Below are 16,508 nucleotides of genomic sequence, written 5' to 3'. Positions count from 1 at the left end.
TGCATTAAAAGGCTGTGTATTGTTCGTGATTTCATATATATTAGCTCTCAACGCTCAATACTAGCCTCTCAGGGCTTTTTGTAAACCGCACAGCATAGATGCTGGCATCTTTATCATGGCATTTCAGCACTCAATTCAACTTTTCTAACAACATTTGGTCTCAGTTGGCAGTAGTCATTCTTTCAAGGTAAATCTTCCTTCAACTGAGAGATCATTTTAATTAACCTGCTGAACGAAAACAGGAGCAGTAACTACACATTGCAGCCCATGCAGTTTGGGCATGTCTTTACGAATGAGAAAGTGAGTATCCAGACATCCTAGGGCTGTTAACTATCTCTCCCTTTCAAGAAGGGTGGATAAACTTGGTGTCTTTGAGAAGCCAGCACTGTCCTCCTACTACTGGCACTGAACAACCAAACCAGAAACACCCCAGATACCCTGTCCATCACTTTCAGGTAAGCACACAAGTTGAATCAAGAAGAATAAAAAAAAACAGTCTTAAAACTCTTACACAGCACTACAACCTGGCAGCCCAAAATGCCTCTTTGGGTCTCCCTTCTGCCAGCCCTTTATGGAGCTGAGACCAACCATGCAAAAACCCAAGAGGAATAGTACAAAAAAAAAAAAGAAACAGACCTAACTATGGGGATATTGCTCACGTTGACTCCAAAGGTGAGAAACAAGGTATTTTTGAAGCCCCCTGAAGAACTTCAAATAGGATGGCAAGGGATTTTAGTCACACTAGCTGGGCATCTCTGTAACAACTATGGTCAGTGACAATGCTTAAGCAACACTAAAGCAAGAAAGCCTAAAACTTGAGATTTCCTTTTCATGCAGAAGACTGGAGACAGAGCAGGCTTAAAAAACACTATCACTACACTTCTACCTGGAAGATGCTTTCTTTAAGGAGCAGCAGCATTTCTGCTCAAGAAGAGCCAGAAATTATTCCATCTACCCTGTTAAGGCAAACATCATAGGGCTATAAGAAAATCAGAACCTACTCTAGTCCTAGTGGTGAAGTCTTCCGTTAAATATGACTGGAGTCAAAGGTTCTCCAAAGCAGGGGACTTTTGAACAGAAGTCTAAGAAGGCACAAAGCATTATTAGTACCCCAAATCTAATGTTGTATTTCAACACCAGAGAGAGTGTGCATTTCTGCATGGAAAAAGGAAAGCCCATTCAATGAACCAGGGAAGAATATGCACGTCATTTTATGAAATAGAAAGTTTTAAAGTCTCAATAATGCTTACAGGACTGAAAACCTGCCACGGACAACTATGAAAACTTGCCAGGCAAGCCCACCAGAGTGGTGAGATGAACAGTGTTCTGTTTGCAGTGATTGTGCCGGGGCCGCAGGCTTGTTGTATTAACAGAGTGGGAAGCTGCCAATGTGCACCCTTGCCGGGAAGGCACTGTATGCGCAATGCATCTGTCCACCCTGGCAGGCATCCAAACCTTTGCTGCGTCATCCTAATTCCATTAGTGAAAATGCCTTTTTTCCTCTTTCTCTTTTAAGATTTTACAAAAGCTTCAACTATTTCCTGCCCAACGGTGCCTTCCATCAATTCCAGGGGAGAAGAGAACCACAAAACAAATCCTCCCCCAACAGAATTTCTCTGTTGAAAAGAAAAAAGCAGACTTTGCAGGACAACGGCATTCTCCCGGATCAGATATGTTCGCTCTTAGGACAGGACTAATTTGCATAGGATGTTGGTGCATAAAAGCCCATGCATTCTCAAGATGAATACTAATGCAGCAAGATTTTGTACCTCAACATAAGAAATTAATAACAAAAATGCTTTATTCACTTTAAATTGTTCTCAGTGCTCTAAATAAAAGTTGTATTTTTTTTAATCACTTACAGCTGCCAGATGCTATTAACAATGCTTTTTTAGCAAATATTTGAGTAAAATTTTCCTCTATGACATAATCAGATATAAACAGAAAAAAACACCTGATTGCAAGGATCTGAAAGAAAACATGTCTCCAGCACTGTAGGCATAGCAGCTACATGAAGCTAACTACTATATATTTACTTGCATTTAGCAAATAATTTGTGTATGGATAGCCTGTCATGATGACAATTTTAAATATTGCAAATTTCAGTGCTGCCATCAAAAATCCACACAAAATAAGCTCCTGCTTTTACTCCCAAATCAACCTGTCCTGAATTCAGATCCAAAAGCCTTGGCTCTTCAGCAGCAGTCTGAAAATCTGTTTATCTTTTTTGTGGCCAACAAGGTATCAAACTCTACAATTACTTCTCTTGGTACAACACAAGCCATTTTAGATTATTTTGCAGAGCTGCAATGTAACTGGATTCAATTCTTCCACTCCCTCCAGAATGTATACACAATGGGAACTGCAGAATAGAGACAGCCTGAATTTATAGACAGAACAGCTACTGAAGGAAGGGATAAAAGGGGGATGTTTCCAAAACAAGTGATCCAAGTCTCTCAAACACTTTCTCTTCTCTAGCCATTTCATCCTTTTTTTACCTCTCCATTTAACCTGCTTTGTGCAAATGAACATATTACCTGTGACAATATAAAGACTGCTTAGCTAAACACTGAAATTTAACATCAGCCATGATCCCTCCATCTCTCCTCTCACCACAAACCAAAACAGTGTTCAATGCTGCTACTTCCCAGAGTGCTAACAAAGTCGTAACGCGGGAGGTCTCAGCCCAGACTCCTGTGGCTTTCCAGCCTGTTTCCAAGATGAGACAGACACGGGATCTTCTGTCAACATTTGTTCAGCACCTGAACAAACTGACAGGTGAGAGGCAAAGGCACAACACTGCCTCTGATGGATCATGACAAAAATTTCTTCAGCAGCCTCTCACTTAGCTGCTGAGCAGATCTGGAACACAGCCCATCCCATCCACTCTTGTGCAGCAGAGGCTAGAGATGTCTTACAGCGGTTCCCATGCCTGCCACGTAGAGCCCTGCCTGTTCTCTGCAGGTGAGTTACACACAGACCATTTTAGAGCATCCTCTACAGCTAAGCATCACTGAATATATGTATGCATTTTGAAGCAGCTGGGCTGTGCATCATAAACAAAATACTGAGTGCTTAAGATTAACCCAGCTTTGATTATATCATCTGTGGAAACGTGGCAGTATCACAGCAAAGAGTAAATCTCCCGTAGAGCTGAAAAATGACATCTTGGTGATTTTGCACAGGTGCTAGGATGCAGAAATATTATGCTAGGTACTGAATGAAAAGTGTAACTTTCACATATAATACAAATTATACAAGCTGACATCATGACACTCGAGTTGAAAACCTCTCTTATCTTCAGACTCCCTTGTATCCCAGAAGCTATCACAGAAAACAGCTCTTGGCAGTACATCAAAGCCAAGCACGCAGCTCAATGGGATTGTGCTCCTCTCTGGTTCAATAATGCTGCCTTGTTCATCCCGACAAAACTTGCTGAAGAAAAAGACGCAAGGTCACAGTTAAATAATGCTCATTTCCTGCTCTCAGCATATTTACGCTACAGGCAGATGGCATTAAAAGGATTCCCAGCAACCCATGACACATCAGCACAGCAAACATGGGGAGTTCACAGGCTTCTGCATATGAGAAGGCTTTATTTTGAAACACTGTTTAAAAAATACAAACAGAAAAGGCAAAAATGTCCTCTGCCTCTCCGTGCTTGCAGTCTAAGCAGATATTAAAGAAACCCATGAATACTAAAGAGAATATCATCAATGTATTCACTGACCAACTGATATCAAACCACAAACACAATATCTCTCAAGACTAAGCTATTACAGACACAAACTGAATGCCAGCAAGGGTCCCTTTCTGGAAAGAAGCACTGCTGCATCTTAGCTGTAGAAAGCAGAACCCAATGTTCAGTTTTGGTGTCACACAGGTATCTAGAGCAGCCATCACACAAAGTAGAGAAGTGCATAATAGCATAATAGTTTTAGACTGCTATCGTAGTTATCCCACACTGGTTTTAACAGTATATGCTTTAAGAAGAGAAGTAACTTCAAAATAAAGGACTAAAAACTACACATACTGCTAAGACAGAGTAAAGACTCAAGGCATATCCATGCAGACACAGACAGGTAGTATTTAAAAGCCAGCTTGAGGTCACACTGAATCAGCAGCAGAGAAGCCACCAGTGTCCACGCTTCTCTGCCGCAATCCACAGCAGCATCACTGCCTATATTTACAGGTGGAAGTCCAAACAATCATATTGTTCACATCTGTTTAACAAACTGGAAAGCCTTGCTTTCTCTTTTATCTACAAAGGCAATACCGTAAGCCTGAAACATTAACAGCAGCAATGCCCATCAAGAAACCGCGAGACAACAAAGGTGCTTGTTATCTCTTGATTTCATCAATATCAAATCCCAACTGCGGGCTACATGAGTATTGGGATTTACAAGCGTTACACAAGAGCCCACAGCCAGACAGCCTGCTGCCTTTTCAGAAGCGCCTCTGTATAAAGGATCAGGGAAGTTTATCTAAAGTAAAGTGGATACCTGTGGTCTGAAAACAAAAAAGGACAAGAAAAGAAACCCTCACACATCCCTAACCTTTCATGAGGTGACCTTTACAAATGCTCAGAGGAGTGCAGTCACCTTCAGTACTATGATGAATTGAACTTCCAGTAACAACTGCCCCTGAGTTCGCAGTACCGATGTCTCAGTACACTTGACACCAGACTCTAGGGGCTTGAGGGATGCTTTTTGCAGGATTCTGAATTTTTTCTCAAGTCTGCATCTCAGACTACAAACACTAAGCTTGCATTCACTAAACCACTGCAAAGCCTTAATTGTATCTAGTACGCCAATGACCATCTGCATGGGTATTCTCACAGGTATACTTTACAGAAGTCTTAAGTATTATGTATTCATTTAGCATCTCTCTAAACCACTCAATACACTGAACTTAAATGCCAGAATATAGGTCATGGCTCCTGATACTATGCCTCATTATGGAGTACAGCTTCTCCTGAAACAGAAGAAATCTTTAAACAGAAGAAATCTGTAAAACGTAAATGCTAGAAATAAGAGACACAGATCCTCAAAACAGTTTTAGAGGAAAACTTTTACTTGTGGGGAAGAATAATCTGTACATTTGTTTGCTTTATTTTCATGTATCAATACTCAAGACTTGATACAAAAATGAACTTAAAATTCCCACTGGAGTTACATCTAAGGACAAAACTAGGCCATCTATATCCTGTCTAAATGGCCAAGTTTGTTCTACAGGCTCCAAATGTAAATGTGTATTTGGGGAGTAAACCTCTCGTTTACTGCTGCCTCTATGGAATGGAATACCCAGAAACAATTCTAGCTTTCAGTGCACCAAAGTATTTTGATAGCTAGACTAACACACTCAATACAGCTGTACAATGGCTTAATTAGCCAGGAAAAGGAGTGCCTGACTCTCATTTCCAGAAGATCCTCAAGATTAGAAAAAGAGTACACAGCACCCTGCTTCAGTAAGTATCTCTGACTGCCTCGCTTTTTCATGCCTGCTCCACAAAAGAGGAGAATTTTCTGTCTAAAAGTTTTTATTTTGATGAGTAGCACCTAACAGAATAAAATATCTGCACCGATCTGCACCAGGAAGCAGGTAATCTAAGTCTGCGCCTACTTTCTTTGGAGAAATCCTCTGCTTCAGCAGCCGGATGTAAAGCCCTTTCTCTTCCCCTAAATGATTCAAAGCAGCCTTTTCACAACCGCCATCTCAAGGAAAAAGAATGAGCTGAGCACACAAAGAATTGTAATTTGGAAAAAAAACCCTAAGCACGTATGTCATAATAAATAGCCGTACAACATGCATGGCCTTAAGGTTATCAAAAGCATCTCAGATCAAAAAGCCGCAAAGCTGTATTACAAAATTAGACCTCCAGCTCTGAAAATGAAAGCACTTGTTTGATGATGACTGAAAGGCTTACAATCCAGAGCTCACATTTCTTATAAAACAATTATTTGGCCACATGCAGTTTATATTATATTAAGCATAGAAGGAAGTAAAGATCTTTCAGCTTTGAAATCTAATTATTAATTTCTTGCTATTTGTAAGAATAAGATAAGGTTCCGATTAAAATCTGGAGAAAGAGGCCCTGACAGAGTAGCTTGCCATCTGTGCCTTTAGTTACCATAAAAGCCCATTTGGATATAGGAAATAGTACAAAATGCTTTCTCTCCAAATACAGTTTACAGGCATTGCTTCCTGCCATTAGTTCTCTTTTAAGTAACCCTATCATTATCAAAACTAAGACATTTAAAAAGCACAAACAACTAGGTGAGGCCATGGTCCTGCACTTCTGAAGCAAAGCAGCAAGCTTGTGTTCCATCAGTATTAGACATTTGACCCCCTTTGTGCTTTTAAATCTGTCTCCCACCAGAAGACTGCACTAGATCCTTTGCCTCAAACCCTGGCTCAGGACTTCAAGGGCACATTCACTCCCGTTACAAAGAGAGGCAAGTAAGAAGATCATTTGCTTTTCAGACAATACCATTTCCTCAAACGAGCACCATGAGCTAGGAACAGACGAAGGTCTAACCCATAGATGAAAATGTCTCTTGTCCTCAGGTTGCTCTGGGATCTGTTTCCATCTAAGCATTACCAGAATCCAGAGAGGAAACCCTTCAAACACAGCCCTTGACTACCAAAAGAAGCAACGTCTACTTGCACACAGGGGAGCAAGAAGAGAAGAGCAAACTCTCCAAATCCTTTAGCAGATGCTAATCCAAATAGTAACAGTAACGGCTACACTGGGAGTTTTGACACTGCTTCTCTCCAGCCCTGTTTCAAGCCAACCTACAGTGACATGGTTCTGGGTGTCACACAGTTCCTGGAGCAGGCAAACATGCAGGATTCATTCTCATGAAACACCAGCACTGGTGCAGTTCACACATGCAACCTAATCCCAACATATTCTCTAGCTGTGGTTGGTAATTAAGGACGCTGCATGCACCTAAATAGGGCTTGGTGCTGCCCTGGGGACAGTGATGGATGGCATGTCACTCAGCAGCTTCAGAAATAATGGGACTCGGATCGCACATCCAGAACCACCTGACAGCCCGCAGAACTATGCCAGAGCCCTCACAACCCTTCTGAAAAATTCTGGCCATGCATAACTTAGATGGTGGGTAACGTGTTATAGTCCAACATGCTTCCTGGGCAGAGAGGCTCCATGAAGAAGCTCCACCTGCAAGCCAGAAAATGAGTTTCCTCTGCCCAAGTAGAAAAAAAAAAAGTCATCCTTACACAGTTAAAGACTCCGTGAAGGACTGAAACGGGCACAACGGTCTAGTGGCTACAGGCAACAGAAAACCAATCTCATACCAGAGTTAAGAACCACCTAACAAACAAATACTAGCGCTACCACCCAACAGTGTTTGTAGCAAGACCTTACCTTCCTCTTACCAAATACAGCTGCTCCTGAAGAGATCTTAGATGTCCACCACCACCAACAACAAACCAAACAAAACTCCATAAGAATTAATGCTCAAACTTGAGAGCAATGCCGGGACTGTTTTATTTTTATGTGAATTTCAAAGTTGTGTCGCTACTAGTTAACTTTTGCCCTGTGGTTAATCAGGTGTCATGCAATGTACCACTAACAAGAAGAAATGAGTGCAGCAGGTCTACACAACGAGATGTACTACCTCTATAAGCCATATTAAGACCATGTTAAGTGATAAAATTCTGCAGAGAGCAGCTTCATTATTCTGCAAAATGCTTTTCCTGTCTCCTGGATATTTATGAATCTGGTTTCAAGGGTTCACAATCAAGTTCTCATGGCTTAGCAAGTACACATGGATTGACCACACATACTCACTCAGTCTGGAGGAAAGGCACAAGTCAAATGTTTAGGTCTCATGGAATCGGTTAGAATTAATGCATTTTAATGTCACACTTGCAATAGGCTCCAAGCTTGCAAGCAGGGAGACACAACACATCACTTGGTACTATATCTTAAGAAGTTACTGCATAAAACATGAAATTCTGAGACCAGGCTGAATAAAAATCCAAATTCCAGATCATTCCTGACAGAAACACCCTGAGGCTCCACAGTAGTCTGTAAGTCTCTGAAGAGACTTTCTTGCAGTGTCTGCAGGCGGCATAACACATAATTATGGTGGTGAAAAAAGTCATCGACCTTAGCTTTTCTCCATAATTCTTCCTAGAAATGTCGACAGCTCACTTCTGTGAGTTCAAGCCTCTTGTCCAAATGGGCCAGATAAGCATAAAGCGCTCATTTTCACCTTTTGCACATCCAAGCAGCTTGAGTGTGCTGCACTCAGAAGAACTGCTCCTCCACCTAAGGATCAGACGGAGACATTCCTCTAGCAGGGGGGCAACAAGTTGCCTCTTCCATCAGCACAGCTGGATCCAGAGAAAGACATCAGCCCACAGCCCACCACACTCAGCCCAAATCTCAGGCGGGTACCACCCCAACAAGGCTTTGACACACAGACTAGGATATGCTTGCTGGCAAGAAAGATGAAGATGCCTTTCCTCCTCAACACACATGCTTTGCACAGCTTTGCGAACACATAGATCAAAAAGGCAAAAGGTTACAAAAATACTTTTTAAAGCGGTTTAAAAACAACTCTAATTATTGGACGGCCAGTAGTGATTTCCAAGAACCTCACTTGCACTTTCTAAACTTGAGAGGGTGGCAGTTCTGTCAATACCAGTAATTAGTTACAGTCTTTAAGCAGAAAGATGAGGAAGAGTTGACATTTAACACAGCAAGAGTAAATTCTGCAGTAGAGACAATCAACTACTGTACAGTATTTTTATACCATGTATCATGAGATATTGCAATCTGACATGTGGCCAGGTTGTGGAGAGACACAACATCTAATATGACCTTCAATGAAGACTTCTGCACCTGAAGGCCTGCCAGACGCTGCCATACAAGATTGTTTTAACTCCTCTGTACAAAGCAACGCTCCGAGGACACCCAACTCCCTCCAGGAGCCAGCACACTATCTGTAGCGAATACTGCATGAACTTTTTGGGAGATCCTCAGAGATGTGGTCTGCCCATCCAAAGGGCCACCAGAAACAGGGGGCTTCCCTTTTCTTTTCCTGGTGATTTTCAATAACACCAGTACACATATGTGCCATAGGATGGCACAAAGTGTACTGAACAGTACGAGACCCTCCGACTGACAAGACCCAGAGCCCTTGGCAGGATCTGGGGCTTTGGACGTCGTTTTTTGACCCAGACATTGATACCCATGGTGCTCACAGCGGAGCCACAGTGCGCAAAGCGAGGCTGCCCCTACGGCACCAGGGCAGGGGGAACAAGTCCTCCAGGACTGAGGAGGGGGAGCGAGAGCCCCTCTGTCCCAGGGAGGAGGAATGAGGCCCCCCCAGACCTCATCCATCCCCGCTGGCTGCCGCGAGGGTATGGGAGTGCAGCGCTGCGGGCAGGGAGGGGACACACAGACAGACACACACACACAGGGACAGACAGATACACACACACAGAGACAGACAGACAGACAGATACACACACACACAGAGAAAGACAGACAGATATACATACACACACACATGCACACACAAACAGCAGGACAGACAGATACACACACACAGAGACAGACAGATACACACACACAGAGACACACACACAGAGAAAGACAGACAGATACACATACACACAGAGACAAGACAGCCAGATACATACACACACTGATACACACACAAACACCAAGACAGAGAGATAGACATACAGACAGATACACACAGACATACACAGACAGACACCCGCCCCCCGCCGCCTCACCTGGAGACGCAGTTCTCCAGCACGGAGCTCTTGCCGGCGCTTTGCCCGCCAACCACCGCGATCTGCGGCAGGTCGAGCAGGCAGTTCTGGCCCAGCGCCGCGAAGGCGTCCTGCAGCCGATTGACAAGCGGGATGAGACCCTCCATCCCGGCGCCGCCGCCGCCAGGTAGCGCCGCCGCTCTGCGCACGCGCGCGGATTCCCGCGGAAAGGCCACGCCCCCTGTGGGCCAGACCGCGCCCCCTCCACACACGGTCACGCCCCCTCTCGGCCAGGCCGCGCCCTCCGTACCGCTCTGGCTCCGCCCCCGCGCGCTGCTGAGGTGGTTTCCCCCCCGCCCCGACCGCTGTGGTGGCAGCACCTCTTCCCCCACCCAGCACCCCCAGAGCCGCCCACCCGGTCACTGTCGTGGGCCAGCTGCTCACAGAGAGCATCCGTGGGGGCCTCCTGGCAGTCTGGAGCCCTTGCTACCCGGGCACGGTATAGAATCGTTTGGTTGGAAAAGACCTTTGAGACCATAGAGTCCAACCGTACCTGCCCACTGCTAAACCAGATCCCTGCACACCTCATCCACCCGTCTTCCAAATCCCTCTAGGGATGAGGACTCCACCACCTCCCTGGGCAGTGTGTGCCAGGGCCCAAGAACCCTTTCTGTGAAGGAATACTTCCTCATGTCCAATCTGAACCTACCCTGGCGCAACTTAAGGCCATTCCCTCTCATCCCATCATTTGTTATTTGGGAGAAGAGATCAACACCCACATCGCTACAACCTCCTTTCAGGGAGCTGCTGAGAGCAATGAGATCTCCCCTCAGACTCCTCCAAGCTAAACAGCCCCAGGTCCTTCAGCCACTCCCAGGACCCTTGTGGCTCCAGACCCTTCCCCAGCTCTGTTTCCTTCCTCCACACACACTCCAGTTCCCTAATGTCTTTCCTGTAGCGAGGAGCCCAAAACTGAATGCAGGATTTGAGGTGTGGGATCACCAATGCTGAGCCCAGGGTCAGAATCACCTCCCTGCTCCTGCTGGCCACATTGTTCCTGCTACAGGCCAGAATGCCATTGGCCTTCTGGGCCATTTGGGCACACGGCTGGCTCAGTCCATTCAAGCAGCCGTGTGGGTTTATCCCCACAGGCAGACAAGTTGGCCTCAGTGCTGGGAACCTCGGGTGTGAGGACTACAGCCTGCCCAAGTCCACACACCAACCCACAGGACTGCCACACTGTCCTGCTGCTGTGACCCCAGCTAACCATCCCATCCCACTGGCCGAGAGGGCTACAGCATCCCCTGTGACCCCCTGGCACGTGCTTTTTATCTGTGACTTTAGCATCAAACTGGGAACAAGGCCAAACCAGGAGCACACAGAGGAGCTGGGTCCCACTTGCTGGCATGGGAGCTGCTGGACAGCCGTCTTCAGTGCTTCCTGGTCTGCCAAGCAGGGTATTTTGGAGCAGTCCAACTGGCCAAATTCCTCCCAGCTCCTACCTGCGATGGGAACAGGAGCAGTGGGAACCACATCTACCCCTACAGCACACAGAGAGCCCTGGGAAACGGCACTGACACTCAGAGACTCTGGGTCCGGCAGGGCTAGCAGCAGGTGGGTGGTTCAGTTGCTGGGAAGCAATAACAAGGTCCGAGCCACATCTCTACAGTGGGTTTGATTAAAAATTTTATGCTGAAGCATACAAAAAAATGTATGATGGGAGAACACCAGAGATGAGATTTAGCTGTGATTAGTGGAAGTGGTCACATCACAAAAATACCCAAACCAGAGGGTCTGGAGTCCTGTAGCGATAAGTTATCCAATGTATTAAACCAGACGCTGGCCTCACTCAGTGTGAAAAGCAAAACAATGGGAACTGCAAACATCCCACAGGCTGGCAGGCACTAACGAGCTGGAAGATTATCAAAACATCTTGGCCAGAGCTCTCAATAAGTGTAAAAAAATGATGCTCTACAACAGGTTGACTTCTAACCTAGGAAACAAATGCACAGCTTTGCTTTAGCTCAGGCTAAGGAGTTTTTAATCACTGTAACACAGAGATGGTTTCTCTGGCAGAGGCTTTGCCGCTGCAGTGAGCTCAGTCACCTCCCCAGCATCACAGCCTCTGGGATCATTTCTATCTAGATGAGGCCCAGGGGTTATTGACATAATTATACCAATTAGCAGCATGATTATTTTTTTCCCTACTCCCAAGTGGGCAGGCTATGCCTGGAGGCACTGGAGTAGCTGCCTGGCCTAACTCCAGTTCATGGGTTTCTACAGAGGCTGGAAGTTGGGAAGAACAGTATCATGTTCCAGCCAAATATGCCCTGTCTGAACATTGGAGCATTTTGTGCTGCCCTAGTGAAATAATTCCAATCAGTAGGAGAGCAGCCTGGCCATAGGATCGCATCTCCACAAGAGACAAATGAAGATTAAAGAAAGACAGGATGCCTTGGGAGCAACACTGTGAACAGCTTCAAATTGATAATATGGGGAACAGATCTGTCCATCATGTCTTTAAATTACATCATTGTTTGCTTCCATAATTAAATAATAATACAAAAAATCTATGATTAGGAAAAGTTTGTATTATTCCACCAAATCTGGGAAGTTTCCAAACCAAACTGTCTGTTGAAATGGAGTTACAGCCGCTAAGTGGCCATCCTTACCCTGCAATTCCATCACTTACAACAATCTCTCCACCACCAGGGAGAAGTCATGAGCAGCCAAGTATAGATTTCCCACCTCCTGGAGAAAGCAGGAACATTTTCATTATGCATGCCCATGTTATCACGAGGGTGCTTGCTTTTCCAGCAGCTCCAGAGCAGTGAAGAGGAGAGGAAAGACACCCATGTGTATCTTCGGGTCCCTGGTTTTCCAAGCTGCCTTCTCCAGGCAGCTTGTTCCGACCTTCCATGCAGAGCCCAGCCTGGCTTTCTGAAATTGTCAAGATTCAGAGCGACCGAATTAAAAGAAACAGGGGCAATACTAGCGGAGACAGTTGCAATGCTTCTTGTAATGAATAACCCTGAAAAAAAATTACCCAAACCAGCATAAGAGGGCCATGCAAGAAACAGTTTTCCTGGTGAATGTAGAGTGAAATCCCTAGGAGCACAGCAGGAGCACAGAGCTGGTCAGCTAGCTAAACATACTCTATTTTTACCCTGTGCTTCCATTATGCCCCACAATATCTATCATTTCCTTTCACCACATGCCAGGCTCGACAAGGAGAGATGACCTTCGCTGACCCCCTCTCCCTGGCATGGCAGGAAGGGTGTCCTGATTCTGGGGTGGCACCCTGAGCTCTGTCAGTAGAGACTGCTCACTTCCAGATGTCACTGGCTCCAGCACAGCCTGCCTGGGCTCCCTAGCCCTGCTGAACCCTCCAGTGCCTTTCAGATCAAGCTTATGGACCACAAGTTTGTCCTGCCCCGACTTCCAGAAAAATATATGGCAAGAAAACTCTGGTTTCAAGGCACAGCTGTAGCCTACAAACTTACAAACAGACACTTCTTCCTAACCAGGCAGTGTGACATTAAAACTGAGGAGATTTTAATCGGGTCTCTAGGCTCCTTTATAAACACACACCAGCACAATTCTCTTCATGAAAAATGGGTTATATATAAACTACCAGTGAGGAGATTTGCAGATGCCAGGCACACTCCCGTACTAGGAGAGCAGGCAGAGCCCCAGGGAATCAGAGCACATATGAGGCTGCGTCCTTCCCCCAGGAGCCGTTTGGAAGAGGCAGGCTCCTTCACGCATAATCTTCTCTCCAGGGACTTTCCTCACCTCCTCCTTGGTTCAGACACAAATCCGGAGTCTTGCAGAGCTCTTCAGGCAGCTGAAGGAGCTGCGGGCAAGGGGCACCATGCACAGGGGAGCTCCGTGGCTTTCACTCTGCAGTGCTGGCATGAATGGGTTGGTCAGCATTATGCCTGCATGTGTGGCAGGAGGAGAGCTCAGACCTCAAAGCTGCAAAAGACAGAATTAAAGCCAGTGAAAAAAAGCCAGAGAGGCTCCAGAGCAGTGACTAGAAGTAGCGGCTGCTGCATTTCTTTCCTGTCCCTTTCACCCTCCGGGATGTGGCTGTTGCAGCCCTTGCTGTGCTGTGACCCTGCCATGCCAAGGCGGCGGCGGCGGCGGCAGCAGCAGCGGCGGCGGCGGCGGCAGCAGCAGCAGCAGCAGCAGCAGCAGCCCTAGCCAGCAGGGCCAGGTTCACCCCCACCAGATCTCTTCCCAGCTGAAGGGAATCAGCCTCAGCTCTCTGTCCCTGCAGGTTTTATTACTACAGAACCTCTCCCAGCTGCTTGACGTACTTTAAATGGCTGACTGCATATCCCTCATCCCTTTCCATCCTCTTCCCAAGAGCCCAGCCACTTCCAATCCTTCTGCAGAGCAGGGGGCTGGGCTGTGACACCAGAGGAGGTAATACTGTACGCAGTATATGTGTGGCACCTCACCACTGCCTGCCTCACAGCATCACTGTCCTGCCAGCTGCCTGTCCACAGTTACCCCAACAAGGCGTTTTCACAGCTCTGGACCACAAAACCTAGGGCATCAACTCCCACTGGCCCTCTCACTGGAGCAGTGGCAAGACACAGAAATGATGCTCCAAGAGTGATCCAGGCTAGACCAGACTGGAGCATCCCCAGCTGGCGATGAGTTATGTAGCTGTCTCTTTTTGTGCTGGGAAATCCAGAAAGGAGAAAACAGAGGTTGCTAAGTGACAGTAGCGCTTGTTTCCATCCCACCGCTTCCAGCAAGCCTAAGCTGCAAAGGAAGGAAGTGAGGAGTTAGGGATGTAAACATGAGTAAATTGCCAAAATGCTCAGCAGAAACACAGTTGCTAAAGGCATACTTTAGCTGAATGTTTTGGCTGTCTAGAGGGGAATATTTACTACACATCAATTATTCCAGCCTCAGAGCATTTTATCTGCAGAGGAGGATTCAGGTATTTGCAGGACTTATGAATTTTCCATTTTCCAGCCGAAATGCATTTCCAGACCAAGCTCGTAGGACCATGAGTAGCTGCAAGGACAGCTGCAATGAACTGAGATTTTGTCCTCACGTTGTTTCTCACAGATGGCTTTTGTTTTCCCACCAGGATGCAGCCTTAGGCAGCTATTGGGAAGCACAGCAGAAAGGCAGAACTGGACAAGGGAGGGATGAACACAACCTTTGTGTGGGCTCCTGGGAAAGAAAGGAGATGATTTTAGTAAAATAAAGGGCATGCACGCAAACCTATGTCATTGGAATTATGTTGAGGACTAAAAACAAAGTTTAAAATAGAATAAATGCTGATCCAGTTGATAATTTTGCCATCGCTAAGCTGGCTGGATGATAGGTATCTTTCAAAAAAAAAAAAAAAGTGCTCATCACAGAGCAGCTTTAGAAAGTAGCTTCATGGGGCAGGCAGCCTTCCACCCAGCCCAAGCTCCAGCCTTGACTCTCCTCTTGACCAGCACCCACACACTGCCCCAAGCACACCACAGTGCAGAGGAGCAGCTAGGTGCTGAGCAGCGTATTGAGGGTATGTGGCTGCACTGCCACCCTTTATCTGAGGCGGGGAGCAGGCCAGCCCCTCTCTGCAGCACCCGAGAACCATCAAAAGCACTTACGTAAAAAAAGCATCTGCTCCCTCTGTGCACTGGTGGGTCAGCTGAGGGAGAAAGTAGGGCACTGGCTTGTCCCTCTCTGTGAAGGGGAATGAGGCAGGGAGCATTGGAGACGGGATCTGAACAGAGCGGTTTGCAAAGCAGAACCTGCCGGCAAATTAAAATTCAAATATAGCCACAGTCACGGATCAGAGGAATGTGTTCGCTGTTGGCACAACTCCCACAGTGCCTCCTGGGCACCAGCAGTCTTGTCTTCTGCATCAGCACAGTAGCTGCAATCTCCACTCAGTTCCAGGGTGAGAGCTCTTGAGGTGTCCCTTCCATGGGGAACTGCAAACCCTCCAGCTCATGCTCCCACTCACTCAGCTTTCTAAACAAAACTGATTTCCCACAGGTAGAGGAGACCTAGGTCCTGCTGAGGAAGCACAGGATGATGAGTGCCAGCCCACCACCACCCTGATGGGACAGGGTACACAAGCTGCAAAGCTGGCAAGGTGGGTTCAGCAGCAATAGATACAACTGCTGCTGCCTCCACGGTGATGGCTGGGTCAGATCCCTCCTGGAGCTGCTTCGGGTGTGTTGTTACCACCCTGGGATGTCAAGACTGCCTGTGGAGGATTTCCTTTAGGAAGCAGCTGCCAGAAAGATGTCCTTGCTCAGGGCACTGGTGGAAGAGAGCACAGGAGAAGGGTGCAGGCTCAGTAGCAAAGCATTATGGGGTCTGAGCAGGTTGTCACCTCGGCATCTGCAAACTGGTTACTTTGGTACAGTGACTCAGACTCATTTTGGTGCCGACTGTTGCAGGGGAGAAAGACAAGGCCCCTAAATGACTTCTGATGAATGAGGGAGCTCCAACAGGCCAGCTGTGGGACCCATGGGCCAGCTCTTTAGCTGAATCTCAGTGAGGGACCAGGTTTTGAAACCTGTAGGACAGGATTTGGCTAGCTTCAGGAAGACCCCCAGCAGGGATCAGTTAATAAAGGAGGATGTGCTGGAAGTGCTGGAACTTGTCGCCGCAGGCCTTGGGAAGAGCGAGATAAGGCTTTTGTTTAGAAGGAACAAAAGAGTACTGGCTATGTGAGGATGAGCACAGGTGTCTGTGGTTGGGAGACAGTTACCTTGATAAGA

The 16,508-nt window shown here is 46.5% G+C and overlaps 1 protein-coding gene across 10 annotated transcripts in view; it reads right to left on the bottom strand.

Annotated features, from left to right (window-relative positions):
• Positions 1 to 9,962, bottom strand: part of DNM3 (dynamin 3) — a 194,127-nt gene extending 184,165 nt beyond the window's left edge. For 9 of the 10 annotated variants that reach the window (XR_011337866.1, XM_069862394.1, XM_069862389.1 and 6 more), the window contains exon 1: positions 9,781 to 9,938. Coding sequence is in view for 9 of the 10 variants with exons in the window: in XM_069862394.1 (XP_069718495.1) it covers positions 9,781 to 9,926 (146 nt within the window). In the remaining variant the exon portion in view is untranslated. Of the gene's footprint in view, positions 1 to 9,780 lie in introns of all 10 variants that reach the window. The other variant, XM_069862400.1, reaches the window with a different exon arrangement.
• Positions 9,963 to 16,508: the final 6,546 nt, after the last annotated feature.

This window comes from Phaenicophaeus curvirostris, chromosome 8, assembly GCF_032191515.1.
Source record: "Phaenicophaeus curvirostris isolate KB17595 chromosome 8, BPBGC_Pcur_1.0, whole genome shotgun sequence".
Taxonomy (NCBI): domain Eukaryota; kingdom Metazoa; phylum Chordata; class Aves; order Cuculiformes; family Cuculidae; genus Phaenicophaeus; species Phaenicophaeus curvirostris.
This window is presented reverse-complemented; position numbering and strand designations above follow the sequence as displayed.